The following is a 19,589-nucleotide window of genomic DNA, read 5'->3' as shown; positions in this document are numbered from 1 at the left end:
CTATTCTATATCGAGTAAGCGTTGCCCGCCAAGTATCAACTCTCTCAAGTGACACATTCTATATTCTTACACAAAGATTATTTCTCAAAGATTTCAATTTTTTCACTATATATTTCTTTCTTTGCAGAAAGACAAGCATTAAGGCATGTAGAACATAAATGAACTAACATCAAAGTTGCCAGGTGCACAAAACAGCCAAGTACAGTAAAAGACATAGACGGGAAAGAATTATATTTCAACAAATACGATATGTGATACGGCGCTATATTCAATTAACTTAACGTTAATTAACATTCTAAATTATGTTGAGAACTCGTTATTTTGCTTACAAACGATCATTTGGCGCTGACATCATAGGTCACATGTGTGGGTATTTGTGATCTTCTTCTTCTTGAGGAACAAATACACAATTGATATTTATGATTTTTGTTTATCCTGCACAAAGACAAGCAACAGGCATTGAGCTATTTATAAAATATACATGCTATCACATAAATATTGAAACTAACCAGAAAAGGAGGTAGGGCGCATCAAAGGGATGGGGAATTACACGACAATCCATGACCGAAAATATCATAGTACGCCACTAGGTTTCTTCCCTGTTATGAACGCATATTTCATCTGCATTTTCGCCGGTACTTTTATTATCTAAAATATCTTAATTTCACGTTAAAACTGTATCTTCTAACAATTATTGTAGAAAAGTTCATTTAAAAGGCTTAGAAATAGTCGCTTTTATTTTAATTTAATGATTGGCTGGGTTTGTTGAGTTAGACACCAAATAATTAAATTTCCATAAAACCAATAATATTTACCCTTTCAAGACCAGTTTTTTCTTTTCGAATAAAAATACAAACTATGATTTTAAAGAGATGAAATAAGGTAAAAATAACAATAATCTGCCAAAATAAAATTAAAAATTAACTATTTGGACTATTGGAAGGGCTGAGATACATGCGTGTCACCTAGTTTTTTGGTTAGGACACATATGTCCCAATGGTGTCTTCTCCTGTGGGACATATGTGTCCAGGAGGAGCTGAAAGTGTTAAGAATATATGGATGCAACTTACAAGAATGTCTTTTATAAAAAATGAAATTAAGTTAATTTAGATAAATAAAAGCCTATGTTCTTAGGCACTCTAAGATACAGTTCACAATAGGCAAGTATCGTACGCTCCCATTGCGGCATACCATGTTCCGGTCATCGTATGTCCATCTATGGGGTGCTGTGCATTTCTCCATCCTTTTCATGCACCCTTCAAAGTTTATACCTCTTCCTCTGTTCAAAGTTTGTACCAATATTTATGGGACAACTATTTAGAGAAGTGTTACATATTTTGAGAGAATAATTTTCAAAGTTCATTATGTATGAACAAATTTGAAAATAACTTAACATTGGAGGAAAGGTTATTTTAATGCTGGAATTAATAGCATTTTTAACTCTCCACATAAAGTTTTTTTGCATCATAAGTTCAAATGAAAGCATATTTTTACAGTTTATGATTTAAAATATACTGAAAGAAAGTTAAGGTGTTTTCTCCGGTCAATACTGGAAAGAAAAATGCCTGTGAAAAATAATGCTTTAGCAGCTGTTACTGAAATAAAGATATATTTTAACAGCAGGTCTCGGGGAGCGGAAAGAAATAATGGACTAGACTAGATCAAGCTTAACCAGGAACAGCCGGCATTAGCAATAAAATTTGATCATAAATTGCGAAATCGATTATATTTTATGGACCAATATTCTATCTTAAAATTGAGTTTTCAGTTGCTACTTACTATTGGTTTAAGCATATTGGGGGAATTTTAAATGTTTTATTTAATATTTTTTACGCAAATAAAGTTTAAAGAGAAAAAAAGATTAGTAAGAAAATTGTGTTTACTGTAAGAAATTACGGTATAAGGAACAAGCACTTTGGGTGCATAATCTGTAAGATCCATTTTTGCTCTAAAATAATAAACCATAAACTTTACAGCAATATTCGAGGGATTCAGTGATTTTACGGTAATTATTACTGTAAAAATTATGGTATATCATAATTTTTTTTTGTTCAGTAACATGTTCAGTAAAACTGGTTTTAATGTGAAAAGTTTTAGCACACCGAGTGCCTTAACCCTCCGAACTTGATCCCGTATTTTTTACATTAGTCACTTGATCCGGAATTTTTTATGAGCATATATATATATATTGTTCTGCTTCTGAACACTGATGAAAACAACAAAATTNAAAAATAAAAAACTTATTATTGTTCTGCTTCTGAACACTGATGAAAACAACAAAATTATCTTCATCGAAGCCGATGCTTTACATCCGGCGTTTTGTGCAGACTACTATTTCATATTGTTTTACAACACATGACTTTAGCCCTCTAGTGGGAAAGACTTTAAAACAAAACTTACAACAGTTACTTTTCTCAACAACTGAAATTTAGAATAGTGTGAATAAGCAAAATATGTGAACTGTTTGCAATTTCAAATTAATATTGAAATGTACAGGTTTAGAATTTTCTACAGTGAAAAGTTTTCGGAACTTCAGTATTCACAAAAGTATACAAAAGCTAGACGTTAAGAACGTATCCAATGAGCGAGCAAAGCGAGCATTGGATTGCGAAGCAATCCGAAATGAACTGCGAAAGCAGTTCCGGGGGTTAGCGAGCGCCAGCCTCCTAGTATTTTATAATTACTACAACTAACAGCTCATTACAAATTGCTTCAGCTATATTATAAAATTAGAGAAGACAAAAATCTCTTGTAAAATAAATTTCTCTAAATGCTTGCTTTGAATAAACATTAATAATAATCACTAAGCATTGTTTTTAAATCTTTATGAAATGACTTAGTTTTCCCTTTCAAAAAATGTTGTAAATGCAATTTTACCCGATATTAGTTGTTCAAAGCATTTTTTTTAAGAATACACAATATTATGAAGCAGCACGTTCTTTTTAATTGCACAATTTAAACGAGTTTAAAAGAAAAAATTCAATGTTTAAACAATCGAAGCTCAAATTTTAATATTTACGAATGTTAAAAGGAGAAAAATTTTATTAGAATTAATGAAATATTCGTTCGAAGAATCTTTAAAACAAAATAAGGAAAAGAGAATTTTTCCTACAATAAACTTTTCCACATGAAAAATATAATTTACCGAGAAAACATATTTTATTTCTTTTTGTTGAAGTAGTTTTGTCGGTGCAATTTTATCAAATAAGGAGCAGACATTCTGAACATAATTAAAGTTCATATTTCTAATAGGAGGGGGGAAGCTGGGGAAAAACTTTTAATAAAACCAAGTTTATGCTTACTGCGAAAGATGGGTAGAGATGTTTTCTTCCCTCAATAATTTTATTTAATTAACTTTGATTTCTATCAGTGAATTAATTTGATTTCGAAAAGAATAATTATTTTTCAAATAAATTATTTTTATTAATCAGCCATTTTGAAGTGAAGCAGTATTAAATTTCGAAAAAAAGTTTAATTTTACCAAATAAATAAATATAGCCTGTCTTTCTTTTAGCTTTTTCAAATGAATAATTTATAAAAAAATATTGTATTATATAAAAATCAAAAAACAAAATAATTTAAAAATGCTCTTAACTTTTTTAAAGTTAAAATTTATGTTATAAATTAATTAAAAAAACACTAATAAAATGTAATTAAAATTCTCCCTTCTATTCTACAATCACATAATCTTTTTAATAAATGTTCGAAATATTTGTTTTGTCCCATTTGATATTAATTTACTCATTGATTGACCCTCCGATTTAATATCCGATTAAGGCAGATTAGGAAAAGCATCGGTTATCGCAATATCGAATAGTGGCACTTGACCTTAAAGAACATCAGTGTAGGAAATACTGGGCTAGAGTAATTACGAAATTAATATCCGATTAAGGCAGATTAGGAAAAGCATCGGTTATCGCAATATCGAATAGTGGCACTTGACCTTAAAGAACATCAGTGTAGGAAATACCGGGCAAGAGTAATTACGAAATTAATATCAAAACCGGGCATTCAGGGAACTCTCCATGAGTCTCCTTATATTAATCCGTAAAGCTAAATCCTTTTGACTCTTTAATTTATTCTACTAGATTTTATTGTCGTATTAAATTGTTAACAGTGATTATTATTTTTTGATTTTCTATTTTTTACTAAAAAATTTCTTAACTGGGGTTCCACCTGATTATCCTGCTGGCTTCTAATACCTCGAAAACCATCAGGTAAAGAATGTATTTTTAATGAAGCAGACACGTATTCATTTACTCTCTAAACCAAACCTCTATCACAAAAACATATAAAATATTAAAATTTACAGATAAAAATTCTTTTATAAAAATTTCCTATCGCAAGCAATCTCTTTTTATATCTTGAGTTATAAAGTTGAGCTGTTGATCGGGCGGATAGAATAATCAGGATTCAGATTATCGGATTAAGCGAACAAGTAAGCAAGCATAAAAGTTACACAAATTCCCTTAGGAAAATTTGTCATAGAGAAACCTATGGTTATCTATGGCAAACCTATGGTTATCTATGACAAACCTATGGTTATCTATGACAGCCTATTGTTACCATAGAAATTTGTAATGAAAGATATCACACGCCTATGGTAACCAAAGAGATCTGTATGACATTTATATGGCATGACACCATAGTCCTATGGCAGCCATAGAACTTTGTATGGCAATGAACCATAGGCCTATGGTAACCATAGAGATCGGTATGCCATTTATATGGCACGACACCATAGGCTAATGGCAATCATAGAAATTTGTATGGCAGGATACCATAGGCCTATGGTAAAAACTTGTGACTTTTTTGTACACTTTCTAAATTTTTCGTAACGCTGTGTACCACCAATAAAAAAATGAATGTATTTTTTTAAAAATATGTTTATTTTTCTTTCTTGGTAAAGTTTTGTGAATACTAACTAGCGATCCATATTCCACGTTAAATATAAAAATTATATTTTATAAAAATAATCAAAATAAGTAAAATTTATTACAAACCTTTGCTATAAAAAAATTGAGCAAAAGTTAAAAATCACAACTGGATGCTGACACTACTAATTTATTAACTGTTAACTCTGCAAAAAATAGCCAATAGAAAAATATGTAATCGTAAATTTTCCCGGCTAGCTTTGTTTTTAAACAAATTTTTTTGAAATTTTCGTTTGTTGCAAGATATTTCGCATAAGAGCGCGTACCCCCACTAAACTGTTTCCGTACCCCAGGGGGTATGCGTACCACACTTTGGGAAACACTGCCTTTTAGAAATGTACCTTACGCCTATTTCAAATATGGTGGAATACACCTTACTTTTATGTTAATCTTGTAGTAAAATACCAAATAGTTATGGAAAAGTAACATATACGCATGGCAATATTAAAAAAAAAACTTTTCTATTGGAGATATATTAAAAAGAACACGAACAATAAGAAGGATTAAAATTCTTTTGTTTTCTTCTAAGTCATCTAATGTCACAGGTTCTTAAAATATCACGTTTTAATGCCATGGAAATTGAATGTATAATATAAAACTTTAATTAAGGGGAGTCGGTACCCTCTATACCGACAATGTTAAAACGGCAAACTTCGTGTACCTTTTTCTGAGAAAGTATCAAACATAGAGCTCTGAAATTTTTTTTGGTGATTATATGAACACTTATACATATACAGAGGTGAAAAGTTTATCCATACACATTGTTATTTTTTTTTTAAAAAATAAAAGCTGAGTACTACTGAAAAAATGTCATTTTGCAGTATGTTTTTAACAGCTACACATTTATTTTTATGAATAATCATAAAAAGTTCACCTCAGTATATGTATTAAGCCCTTAATAATGAGCTGTAAAAATTTTAAGAATTTATCTTCAGTAGTTTTTGAGAAAAAGGTACACGCAGCTAAAAAAAACACATTTTGAGAAAAAGCCAATTTAAAGTTAAAATTCATTATTACTAAAAAATTCTGGCACTAAGTACAAATTTTTNTATATATGTGTGTGTGTGTATATATATATCATTAAAACTTTTTTAAGAAACTTAGAAACGGAAAAATATTTTGAGAAATATACGTATATCGGATCAAAATGTGAAACTAGACGCATTTAATACTTTTTTAGAGTTGACCAATAATACCAAGTTCAATCTTCCATACCTCGTGGTGGGGTGTTTGACAGCTTTCAAATCTTAAATATGAACCTTTATTTTTTTATTGCAGATTCGGATTGTCCAGGAGTTATAGCCAGGATTTCCTCCTATTTGAGTTATAGGCTTATGTATTTTGATTCGCAAATGGCAATGTAGCAGAGAAAAATTATTAGGCCTCAAACTGTATGAAATAGTGGTAATAACAAACATCAAAGTCTAAGACATCACTACCGTGGAAAGCAGATCTGAAAACATTAAGCCATTAATATTTGAGACTGATGAAGCATAGGATGTTCTACAATACATTGTTTGCTTCATTAAATCTCAAGGAAATAATAGATATCAGGATGGATGATTAATTTATGCTAAAAATATTTGAAAAATATTCCGAGTAGTTTATGTTGGATGTCTTACTCGCTTGATCATTAATTTGTAAACCCTAATGCATATACATTTTTAGCTACGCTTTAGATAAATTGAATGAGACAAACAATATATTGTTTGTTTCATTAAATCAGAAACAAATAAGAGATATGATGGTGGATAATTAATTTATGCTAAACATATTTTAAAAGTATTTTGGATAGTTTATGTTGGATGCTTTACTCGGTCTATTATTAATTTGTAAACCCTAATGTATGTACCTTTTTTAGCTACGTTTTAAATAAACTAAATGAAACAAACAATATATTGTTTTTTTCATTAAATTTGAAGCAAATAACAAATCATAAGGTGGGTAATTAATTTATACTAAAAATATTTAAAAAATATTCTGGGTTGTTTATGTTGGATGTTTTATTACGTTGATTATGAATTTGTTTGTATTTTCAGAAAGAAAATAAAGTAAAACATTACAGATGAAAAAAAAAAAACTTATTTTATTTTTGTGTTTTGTCTATGTATTTGATGACGACTATTAAAATGAGTTAGAATTCATGAGCAAACACAAGTAGAACAAAAACAACATCAAACAAGCATAAACGAGTGTCACCTGTTTAGACTTTATTTATTACGTAGAAAGTAACTATTTCAGAGACAGTTAAATATTAGCAATGCATAAAAATGCATACCTTTACGCTGCTAATTAGATTTTTTTGCTCAGAAAAAAAAAGTAGAAAAAATAATGATAGGGCTATGAAGGAAAAATAGCTCATAAGAAACAAATTTTCCTGAGGCAGCGTGGAATGTTTTAAGAAATTCTTCTGCGATAAAACAAGGAACAAATTAAGATTTCCATCCGCATGACATAATAAAATTGTTTTGATAAAAAAGAAGTTAGGAATTCAGATTTTTTTTCACAATATCGATTTTATTAATAGTTTTGTAGGGGGCGAAAAAAAAAAGAAAAGAAACATCAAACAACCAATAAAAATTCACAGGGAATAAAACACAATGAAAAGTCACTGAAGTTTGTAATTTTTTTAAAGATTGTCAATAAAAAGTTATCGATAAAAATTTTTCAGCATATAATCATGGCCGGGAAAACCTGGTTGAACGTTTGTGGAAACGGGAGTTCGAAACCAGCCGGCCGAAGACTCCCCACGAAGTAAATGATGACTGGTGCACGTTGAATCTGTTGGGTCACAAAGACCTCCATTTTCCATAACAAATTAAAATCTCTGGGGGTACTGAATTGGAGATTGATAGTTCTCTGGTTCAGATCAAAGTTACGGTGCACGTTGAATCTGTTGGGTCACAAAGACCTCCATTTTTATATTACGAATTAAAACCTCTGGGGGTACTGAATTGGAGATTGATAGTTCTCTGGTTCAGGTCAAAGATACGATCTGTGGATGAATGAATAAATGTACGACTGAGTCCGCCCTATAAACGGGTGAGGCAGAAGTCGAATTCTTGGCCATAGATGGCACCACTGGAAAATAAGAACAACCGCATTCTCGCAACCTTAATAGCAGGCGACAACAACAACAGCACATCATCAATCATAAAGAAATGATTTACTTGATAGATATTAAATTTTCACACTGTTGTGTCGTATTATTAGAAAAACACCGCACTGTAAAACATTTCAGGTCAAATTATTGCATAAAGTACCGGCAGTTACAGTGCATCAGTCGTAAAAGCCATTTTTTTAGTAAAATACTATACCGTGATTAATTAATAATGTTAATGCTAAACACTATACCGTGATTTTACGTGACCAATATTCATTTAATTAGAGTGATTTAGTTATTTTACGGTAAATATGATTTTAAAAGTTATTGTATATAAGACTTGTGTACCGTAATATGTTCCGGTAAAAATGGATTTTATGGAAAAAAATTACCGGCATACAGAGTCTCGGCACTTTTTACAGTAATTTGATCCGAAAGTTTTTACAGAAGAGTAATTGAGTTTGAAATCTCCCATTTGATAGAAGTAAATAAGGAAACTGCTTATTTGATAGAGGCAAATAAGTAAACCTCTTATTTATAGATGGTAAATCTTTTATTAAACACCAGAGTTATTCTATCTGAATGTGCTGATGCGGTTTTAAAAGATGGCCGCATTTGAAGTTGTGACTTACAGGTGTTATGAAAGTGACATATGAAAAGTTATTTTTTTTATTTGAGTTTTTTTCTGACCAATCTCAATTAGGCATTGAATATTTTTTCATTATTTACTTTTAATACTAAGATTTTTCATTATGATATTTTGTGGAATTTGTTATTAACATTTTTTATACATCATATTTTATATAATTACATCTACTTTTTATATAATTGCTTATATTTTGACATAATATTGATTTTTTGTAAATAAGATATTATTTTTTCATGTCTTTTTTTAATCTAATAAAATTATGGAAATTTAAGTAAATTTATTTCATTCATCCTGATTTCATTATTACCCTGATCCCACAATTTATAATTAAATGATTAATTGCCACCGATTTAGCCATGTTAATATTTTTAGTTGTTTATGCATTTTTTGGCAAAGATAAAAAGATATGGCACATCACTGTTAACAAGAGGTTTCAAACGTAGGATTGCTAAAGTTTCTCCAAAAAGTAAATAATTTTTAAAGCTTTAAAAAATTGTGGAGCTAAAAAACATTCTCTCTCAGTTTCAAAGTCATTTTTAGGTCTGTTTACAAAATTAAACTGAAGTTTCTTAAAGATCTTGATAAATAATTAATGATATATGTATAATTAATTGTAATAATATATTGTTATTAATTATTATTAAGTGTATTAAACTGGTTAAATTAATTTTGATAATTTCTGGGCATTTACTACATTCCTTGTCATCGCTACCTTGCCTACATCGGGCATATTAAGAATTCAGATTTGAGGAACACGATTATAGGTATGCCTATTATCGAGATTACGAGAAATCAGCGATTGCTGCATATTGCTTGAATCTTAGACATAAATTCAATTTCAACATTGCTGAAATAATTTCCATCCCAGTCACATCAGCTGATTTTGATGCCCTGGAATCTTATTTTATTCATATGAATGCTGTTTCCCTTGTTAACGACATTAGTTTCTCACCACCTTTTTATAGCGCATGGAGATGCCATGATTTGTTTTTTCCCCCGGCTATTATGGTTTTTCTTGTTCTGTTTTTCACCGTTTTTCCCTTTCAGTTACTGTGGCTTGTTTAGTTTTGTTTCTTACCTTTATTTTTCCATTTTTCGTTAATAATTTTACTTTTTATATTTCGAATCACTTTTGTTTCTTCCCTTTCTCGTCTGGCAAGTCAAGAAAATTGTCTCCCATTTTTGAGCTCTTAAAAGATATAGACAGTTATTTCCAATTATATATTTTTGGAGCGAATAAACTTTTTAATTAAGTCACATAATAGAAGGTTTTCAGTTCAATAATTACGCTCGCTCATAATTTCGATCCCTTGTTCGTTAATGTATTTCTGCAAGCAGTAATTCTGACATAAAAAACAAATAAGTCAAGAATAATGAATTTAGGTTTTATAAATCGAGATACTTGGCTGGTTGCAAAATTCTCTGTCGTATAAACGGGAAAAATCAAAAATGAAAAATTTTTTGGATTTTTTTAATTACCAAACATGATAATGGATTTTAATAATAAATTATGCTAATAAAAATAATTACGTTAGATATTAACATTTAACTTTTATATGCTAGTTAGTGTTTGTCATAAATGTTATTACTGCTTATAAAATCTGTTCATCTTTTTTTTCCCTCATTACCTTTCCACTGTCATTTTGTTGATACTAAAAAAAATATTCAGGTTTAAAATATATTAATACAGATTGAAAAGTAAGTAATGCAGATAAGTAATCTCATAAAACGTCGAATAGTTTTTCTTTGAAGAAAATTACAGGAAATTCATATGCAGCATAAATATTTAACGCAACAATGGAAGGAAAGATTTGTTAGTTATTATAGAATGTCATTTTGGCGAGAACAAAATATGAAGAAAAATTATTCCAGAGAAGAAAAAATCGAACTCCAGACAAATTGAAGTTCCAGACAAATGTAAATAGTTCAGACATGAGGCATGGAATGTTTATCATTCTATAAAAGAGCTATAGTTTTTGCTGTCTCTTCCGAATATCTCGATGAAAATAATCTTGATATTATTTAACAGCTATGGTTTACTTTACATTGCTGTAGCGTGTTTTTTATTACTATACTAGCTGAATACCTCTTCTTCGTAAGGGATGAATAAAAAAAGTCAATCAATCAGTACTGAACAATACTACGAAACTGAAAAGAATTATATACCGACACAATTGAAGAGTTTAGTGGAAGAACCAAGTAAGTGACATTAGTAGAGGCATTTAGTTGTGAAAATAGCTTGAAATTGGTGCATTAATAGGGTATGTTTAATTCAACAAAATTATTTTTGTTTTTATTTTAATCTTTAACCAACTAATCCATATTAATTTTTTGCATGCTTGCATGATTTTTATTTTCAAATTAGGCAGTGTTAAATAAAATAAGACAAAGAACTATTAGTCCCCATTCCAATTAATCGGTACTAAAATAGTTCGGAGGCCATTTTTCCCTTCTTATCCTGATTATTGCGTCCTTGAAAATGTCATTTACCAGGTTTTCCACTAAGATCTTCAATTAATAAAGCTAAAATAATTTCATTTCAATTTATTGATTACTTTTTATGACCCTTCTCTGTGACTTTACCTTTATGATATACGTTACGTACCGGCACTCAGGGTACCGGTACTTTTTTACCGTAAAATATATTTTTTTCTGAACATATTACGGATGGTAATCTGATATACTGTAATTTTTGAAGTAATTATTGCCATGAAATCGCTCTAAAGATATAACTTGGCATAAAAATTATGATATTATATTTTACCGTAAAAATGGATTTTACTGTAATAGGGTTTTACGGATGATGCACCCAAAGTGCCGTTACTTCATACCGTAATTTATTTTGGAATTTCTTTCAATGTAGATAATAGAAACACAATTTTCTAGTAAAATGTTTTGCTGAATTATTTTGACAAAAATTTGAACATAAATCGAGAGCAACTGAAACTTATTTTTATTTATCTATTTATCCTTTTAAACGTTAGTTTTACAATAATTAGAAATGAAAATCGAAAATTTAAGGAAGGTTCCGAACAAAATAATTGCATCTTCCAGCTACCTGCTATTATATCAGCACATGTTTGGAACAAATATTGAAAGTAAGATCTACCCTCATGTTTGCATACAAGACAAATAAGTCAGGATATCTTTTCGATTGTTAACGCAAATAAGAGGACATCAATAAAGTTTCCACTCGTAGCCTAAGTTGTTTGAACTTTTAAAACGAATTTCTTCAAAATTAATTTATTCATACGATTTTCTGTGTATGATTGATGTGATATTCAGGTACCTATATACAATGATTTATTAAATATTTACATAAACTGAAAAGCTCGGAATAGCACTGCATAGTTTAGATTATTGAGTAAATATTTAGAAAAGTAATACTTCAGACGCTTTCAAGAAATTATGAACCAGAAAGATGGAAATTTGATGGTTCATCTCCATCTCGAAACTTTCCAGAAATGTTTATTTTGTGAATGCGTCGTGGAAGAAGTTGCAGAATTGGTGTGTGTTTTGAGATTTAAAAGTCCCCTTCCATAAAATATTCTACCGACATTTTCCTACAAATCGATTTTTTTTCAATCACCAAGTCAGTGGTTCCCAATTTTTTCTGTTATGAAATCCTAAATGTTCTTCTTCCTTTTAGTGGAATCCCACTTTCAATCTCTATACATGAAAGAGAAATATCTGGAACGAGAACGTTAGCACAGCAGTTGCACTAGTTCTCGTGGTCCCGTTTTTCAAAAGTTTGCTAATTTTAAAGGAGTGGTTTTTTTCTGGTATAATATTTTTCGGGTACAGCATCGAAATTTCATTGATGAACAAAAACTAAAATGCAAAAAATTATATCTGGGTACTTTCATTTCAAGAAGATCACGTGATCTATAACGTCAGCAACAGCCGATCGTTGATAAGCAAAATGGCGTGTTAAAGTTGAGCTTAGCTTCTCCGCATAAGTTAGAATGTCAATTAGCGTGAAGTTAATTAAATACAGCGCCGTATACCACATCAAATTTGATGAAATTTAATACTTTCTTTAATACTTTTAATACTTTCTTCGACTTCCTTTACTTAACTTTAGATTTATTATTTTTTAGTAAATTTGAATGCTGTTGTTGCTGACGTATGCCTGTTTAGGCAGAGGGGGTGCGATTGTTCTTGTTTTTCAGTGGCGCCATCTATGGCCAAGAATTCGACAGTAGTAAATTTGAATGTAGCAGTGATATATTTTTGTTTCGTGTATCTGGGAACTTCGATGCATAATTAGTATGCCTGTCTTCATGCCAGTCTTTGTGTTAAGAAAGAAATATATAGTGAAAGAATTGAAATGTTTGTGAGAGAATCAATGTTAAAGAATATAAAATGCGTCACTTAAGAGAATTAAGGTTTGACGGGTTTGGTTTACTCGAAATAGAATGAAAAGAACAGTTACTAGCGTAAACGAATGCTACGAACCAATCAGGATTGGGATACCTGCACTACGTCATTTGTAGGTATCCGATTAAAACGTGAGGTCTCGTGAAAGCAGCAGAGGAACCAATGGAACAATTTAATTATCCTTAAAACACGATAAACTCACAGTCTAATGGTAGAAGTAAAACCCGCTAGAAACAAATATACAGGCTAACGTAAGTTATAGGAAATTTAGGAAATAATATATGTGACTGTAATATTAAACTGGACATGCTTATTTATATTCGCCCAAACGGCATTTCAACTTAATAGCTTTTAAATTTATGGATATATTACTTTAATTTAAATTCTAATAAACATTTTAATACTAATTATAAATAATAATAACTAATTGTTCACATCTTTTCTGATCTCGAATTTTAGATTCTCAAAATTTTCATTATTATCTTTTAATTGAAAACATAATTAACAAATCATATATATCATTATCATTACCATAAATATCATGATCATTAAGAAATCAGTACGTATTGTTTATTAGTACTATAAAGACAATTTCACCTAAAAGTGATTTACTTAGGTTTCTGGCTACCGATAATATTCATAGATGCATCGAATGTGATAATATCTGAAATGTTACACAAAGTGACATTTATTGAATGCAATATTATTCTGAATGTTGCTACATTTTATTGGGGTAAAAAAAATATTGATAATGTAGGGATAGTAGAAATCGACAATTATCTAAAGGTACCTCAAGATTGAATCGAGTTAGCATGTCCTATATACTAGTGAACTGATGTTTAATAATCAAAGTGGTAGTTACGCCACAATACTCTCCCACCAGAATTTTATCAAGGATAGAATTCGATGAAAGGATACCACTAGTTGCCGTATCTGTGAAAAACCGGGAGAGCTGTGTTAAGCTCACCGGATTTTGAGCACTTGTGGTGAGAGCTGTACTATTTTCACCGAGTTTTGAGTGTTTGTTGCGAGAGTTGTATTAAGCACACGGCTGTGTGTGGTCTTCCCTGTGTTGCTATTAGCAGTCAAGTGTGTGCAGGATCCCGTTGTGTGTAAATTAGACTGAGTTGCAAATGCGCGAGGATGACGATGACACATTCACAAACAGCAAGTCAACTTCTCCTTGTGTACCATCCATCGAAGAAAGCGCATTCATATAACGGCCGCAGCCCACCAATGGAGGGAAATACGTTATCGACAATGTCAACCATTATCTAGCAAGAGATACCCCATGATAGAATCGAGTTAGCATGCCTTATATTTTAGTGAACTGATGTTTAATAATAGTAGTTGTAGTTACGCCGCAATACGTCCGGGTCACCAATGTGGGGAGAGTAGAAATCGATAATGCCAACGTTCTTCTATCTAAAGATACTTCAAGATTGAATCGAGTTAGCACGTCTTATATACTTGTGAATTGATGTTTAATGATCGTAGTGGTAGTTACGCCACAATACCAATGTAGATATTAGATTAATAAGGAAAGTATCGCAATACATTTGTGATAATGCATTACGTTATTAAGTTTTGTACTCATTAGCTATGGGTCTAATGTTGTGGGTGATAACTCGAAAAAGCAGTAGCTAAGAGAGCCATTTTATGGTCTTTAAACCAATAAGTAGAAGGAGAGAGTTTGAGTACCAACAGTGATAAGAAGACTCAAATGTACATAAACACACACAAATGCCCCTAACGTACAAATATATATATATATATATATATATATATATATATATATATATATCTGAGTACATACATTTAGACATCATTTAAGTCTCAACTGCTTGGTCTCACTATTAAGTTATTATTTCAAAAATATTTTCTCTAGGCTCAAAAAAAGTTAAATAAAATTGGTTGACAAGCTAAAGTCTATTTTAATTTCCTTAAAAATAGTCTATTTTAATTCACTGCAATAAGCTATTCAGTTCTTACGTTTCTTTAAGTTGAGGTTCAATAAAAAAATATATATATAAATGCTTACGTGGCGCTGAATATCGATGCTTGAGAACATCTTGATGCCCTCTTTCTGTTAATGCTGTTTTCTGGAATGTCTTCATAGACAGAACTGCGCCTTCTGCACCGGTAAAGTGTGTATGCCAATGGTAAAAGTAGAAGCAATGCAACTCCTCCGGCAAGAAGCGTCACGTGCAACGCATCATCTGAAAAAGTAATATTGTATCATTTCTTGTTTTTAGAACAAAAATATATCACAGAATTATGTGAAATTGACAAATGTCAGCCAAACTTTTCTTATCTGCTGCTAATTTCTATATTTTGTTGCAAGTTTTTTAAAGAAAAACCATTATCCCTGTTTGCATCTAAGTGCACGCCAGATGTATGCCATACTACCAGCGCGAACGTACATCAACATCACCAACTTTCGAAGTGACGTTGTACAGCCTCTTATTTGCCTTTATTCGTATTAACAGCAATAATCAATTAACAAGCAGCAAGAAGTAATAAAACTGTTATTTAGAAATTGTAGTAAATACAAGTCTTTCTGTTCGCATTTAAAGAAACTGATAAAAGAATAATAAATATTGTTTCTTGCAGACAATTTTCTTCTACAGCGAAAAAGAAGTAAAAAAAAATCTTTATCTCGATTTTTAATCTTGATCTTGATTTATCTTGATTTTTTAAAGTCATGTCTGCGTAAGAAGCGCCTTTTTTTAGTGGAGCAATCAAATCCAATGCTCTGGCAACGTCATATAGTTCTTTTTCAAGAACGAACGTTCTCCTTGTTCATCGAAATAAGTAGTCAAGTCTAGGAATCCAGTAAAACTTCGAAAGTTTAATTTCTTTTTTTAAGAATTCTTTAATATATATCGCAAAAGATAGCCCGAATTAAATTTCTGTCTGACGTGTTTTTCTTTTAAAAGTTTTTATATTGTTTTGAAAGCATATTTGTATAATTTGATAACGAAATCAAACAGACGCGGATTAGATCCTATACCGAAATTAGTTTTTTTTTAAACTTGCAATGGAGTACAAATATTCGTTTGCACGAGTAATTAAACCTGTCCTGAAAATTGACAATGGACACAATTTTATGAGGTTTTTAAAATAATTACTTCTGGTTTTCTGACAAGTTTTAGAACAAAACTCACGATAATAGTTTTCTGATTGAAGAGACATTTGCTTTGTCGATTGTTTGTTTCAAGAATTTCTCAGACAGGCAAAAATAATTTATTTAATAAAAAGCTAGAACATTGCCTGGAACACCGGTTATGTAAATAGAGGAGATGAATGAATGATAGGGGGTAAATGAATGGAATGTTATGAATGTAGAATTACAAGAAGTAATTATTAGGCAAAATAAATTATTTCTTCTAATTCTACAATTTTAGGGAAAATATGTTTCCACAATTTCTGGTATCCTAGAAATTTCTTGAGGAGAAAAACATTATTGAAGAAACAATTATTTCGCCCATAATTTCTTTCAAGAACTTATCGGTCTTTCAAAAATCTTGATTTAAAATATCTAGAAAATTACCATGGTGGCCAAGTGTTTCCAACTTGTGATTTTATTTAGAGGAGAGGAAATGAACTACAGCCAAAGAATTCATTTCTAATATTTTTTGTAACCAGCGTTAAGCAGCTGACTCATTTCTGAGTTTACGACAATCAATGTTCAACCCCGTTGCTCTGTAAGTTTGAAATAAACTCAGAAGACAAGAGAACATATGAATCACGTATTGGGACAAACTAGCTTTTCAGGGTGGTCTTTTTGATGGAACTAATTCGCATTTACGTTACATGGAGAGAAAAACCCCGAAAACCTGCGACGGTTAGCCCGATAGCAAAGATATTCTAACGCATGTACCGTCTACCACAGAGGATATTTTACGTAAGCATTGTGGTTGGGGAGAGTCGGAAGCAGAATTTGACAAAGTAGTACTTCTAAGGTTATCTGATACGGCGTGTTTATTTCTTTATAAAATGTCTTTTAAAATCATCTTTCTAAAATGCGTCACTATAAAACTAAGTAATTAAATATCAACGGTAATTAAATGAAAAAAAGTTTCGTACTGAAAAGAAAAAAATAATGGATAAATGGTATTAATTCCTTGAGACTTAAAATTATCACCAATGTTTGAACAAATTGATGCCAATGATAATTAATTTTGATAAAAGCTACTAATTAAAGTAAAGTACTAGGCTATGTACAAAATGCAAAATTAATGGAGAAATATTACTCATTCGTTTAGGAAAGTTAAAAAAAATCGTCAATCTATTATTGATGTCAATGATGTTTGACTGAGCAGTGCTGGCTCAGGAGATAGATCATTCGCCTTTCAATGAAGTGATCCGGGTTCAAATCCCAGCAATGGCAGGTCGATACGAATTTCACACCCGGCTCCAACCGACCACAGAGCTGACGCAAATTATCCTCAGTGGTAGACGGATCATGGGTTAGAGTCCCCTTGGTTTCCATGTAACGCAAATGCGGGTTAGTTCCATCAAAAAATCCTCCAAGAAGACAAATTTCTCCCACACTTGATCCAGAAGTTCTCTAGTCTTCTGGATTAGGTTCAAAATTACAAAACTACGGAATTTAACATTAGTAGTCTTAAACCCAAAATTGTGTCGGCTTTTCAACGACGGTTATAAAATGAAATAAAATGATGCTTGACTAATTTTGGCAATAGGAAATAATTAAAATAAAAATTAATGAGCTGTGTACGAAAGATCAAAACTAAGGGTGAAATGTTCTCTTCGTTATGGAAACGTAAGAAGTCGTTTTTCTATTATTGCCACCAATGATGTTTAATTTTGGTAATAAACATTACTGGCTTCATGGTAATGTAGCTTGATTTTGGTAAATTTTAAACATTATGAGTTTCCTCGAGCAACAGCATTATGCCAAATTATACTGATCGGAATTAATCTTTTTTTTGATGGGATGAACCAATAAATACGTGTTTGCTTAATATAATAACGTAAAGCCACTATGAAGGGCAACAAATAATAATAAAGAAAAATATTGGAATTATTTCAGCTTTATCGTGGTATTCAGCTTACAGTTTTGTGCTCGATTTTGTAATGATTTACTGATGATTCAGTACTAATGATTTCAGTACTGATTTATTGATGCAAAAACTTCACCCAGTGCGAAGTACTTCAGTACAGTTCGAAGTACATTAAGCTAGTGTTCTAATATTTAAGAGAGATCTGTTTTTCAGTAATTCAATATTCTGATAAGTTCTTGAACGAAACAGTAGGTGAGATTACTGCCTATTTATTGAAGGTGTTATTTATTGACAGTGATCTTGTCTATTGTTTGCTACAATAATCTGTCATTGTGTCAAAAATCATAATTTAGAGTTAAAAGAACGAAACTTAGCATTGCCAAAGAGGCAAAGTCTTTCCTTTTTAATAAGAGAAATTAGTGAAGAAACGGAACATATAAGTAGAAAGAATTTCAGCTAAATAATTAATGCTTAATTAATTAACAGATACTACGATTTGAGGAAACTGATTATCTCTTTGCAAATAATTACATTACAAAACAAATAATTACTTACTTAGCTTCACAAAATAATTATCTCTTAATGAGTTTCTTGAAAAAATATATACTTTTTTTTTAACTAAGTTAAATTAATCTATTAGTTAGACTAAATTATGCGTAAATCAAATGATTTTTTCAATTGTATAATTTGAGTATTACGTAATTTAGTTTAATTATTAGATTAATTTAATTTATTTAATTAATAATGCTTTATTGATTGAATCGATTTGATTGATATCATTTGATTGTTTGACAGGAACTTAACTTGAAATATGATTATCTACAAATAAATATAATGCACAAATTTAAATATTATTTTACTATTATTTTACTATGAGATAAAATCAATATATAGTAATAATCTATTAAATTCTACCCCACAAGCTTGCGTATATATATTTATGAACCTGAGAAATTTTATTTAGAGTCTTTCGGTTCTCTTATACAAAAAAATAAGGTAAAAAGAATTACCTGTGACATTTTATCTATCCAACAACAATGTTAGGGCAATTTACATGAAAAAAGAAATTTATGAGTTGACAAGTAACAATACAAAAGCCTCTTGTCGTCTATTTTGAAATATACATTACCCTTTTCAATATTCTCAAACCCTAATAGAAGAGTGTTATAAATTGCATTTTCTTTATCCCTTTGTTTATGTGTTTAGAAATTTAAGATATAAAATGTTTGAATTGATAATGGAAATGCCAGGTTATTTTGGTTGCTTTATAATCTGTACTAGACATTATTTTCAACAATGGTTTCCACAAAAAGAATAAAAATAAAAAATAAGTATCTTTGAAAAATTATAATAATCTCGAGAGCAGAACAAAACAATTTTTTTTTCTTTTATCATCAGAGAATATATATTATTTCACTTATGAGTGTGCATCAATATTTCATAATTTAATTTATAAAAAAGTGCGTATATCTGTTAGCGAATAAAAGTGAAGT

The 19,589-nt window shown here is 30.4% G+C and overlaps 1 protein-coding gene across 1 annotated transcript in view; it reads right to left on the bottom strand.

The window, feature by feature from the left end:
- Window positions 1–19,589, bottom strand: part of LOC107456993 (synaptotagmin-15-like) — a 132,500-nt gene that overhangs the window by 47,533 nt on the left and 65,378 nt on the right. Inside the window, exon 2 of the mRNA XM_043047862.2 lies at window positions 15,108–15,285. Coding sequence (XP_042903796.1) covers window positions 15,108–15,285 — 178 coding nt within the window. The remainder of the gene's footprint in view (window positions 1–15,107; window positions 15,286–19,589) is intronic.

Source organism: Parasteatoda tepidariorum, chromosome 8, assembly GCF_043381705.1.
Source record: "Parasteatoda tepidariorum isolate YZ-2023 chromosome 8, CAS_Ptep_4.0, whole genome shotgun sequence".
Classification (NCBI taxonomy): Eukaryota; Metazoa; Arthropoda; class Arachnida; order Araneae; family Theridiidae; genus Parasteatoda; species Parasteatoda tepidariorum.
Note: the sequence above shows the minus strand (reverse complement) of the source record. Positions and strands in the feature narration are given on the sequence as shown.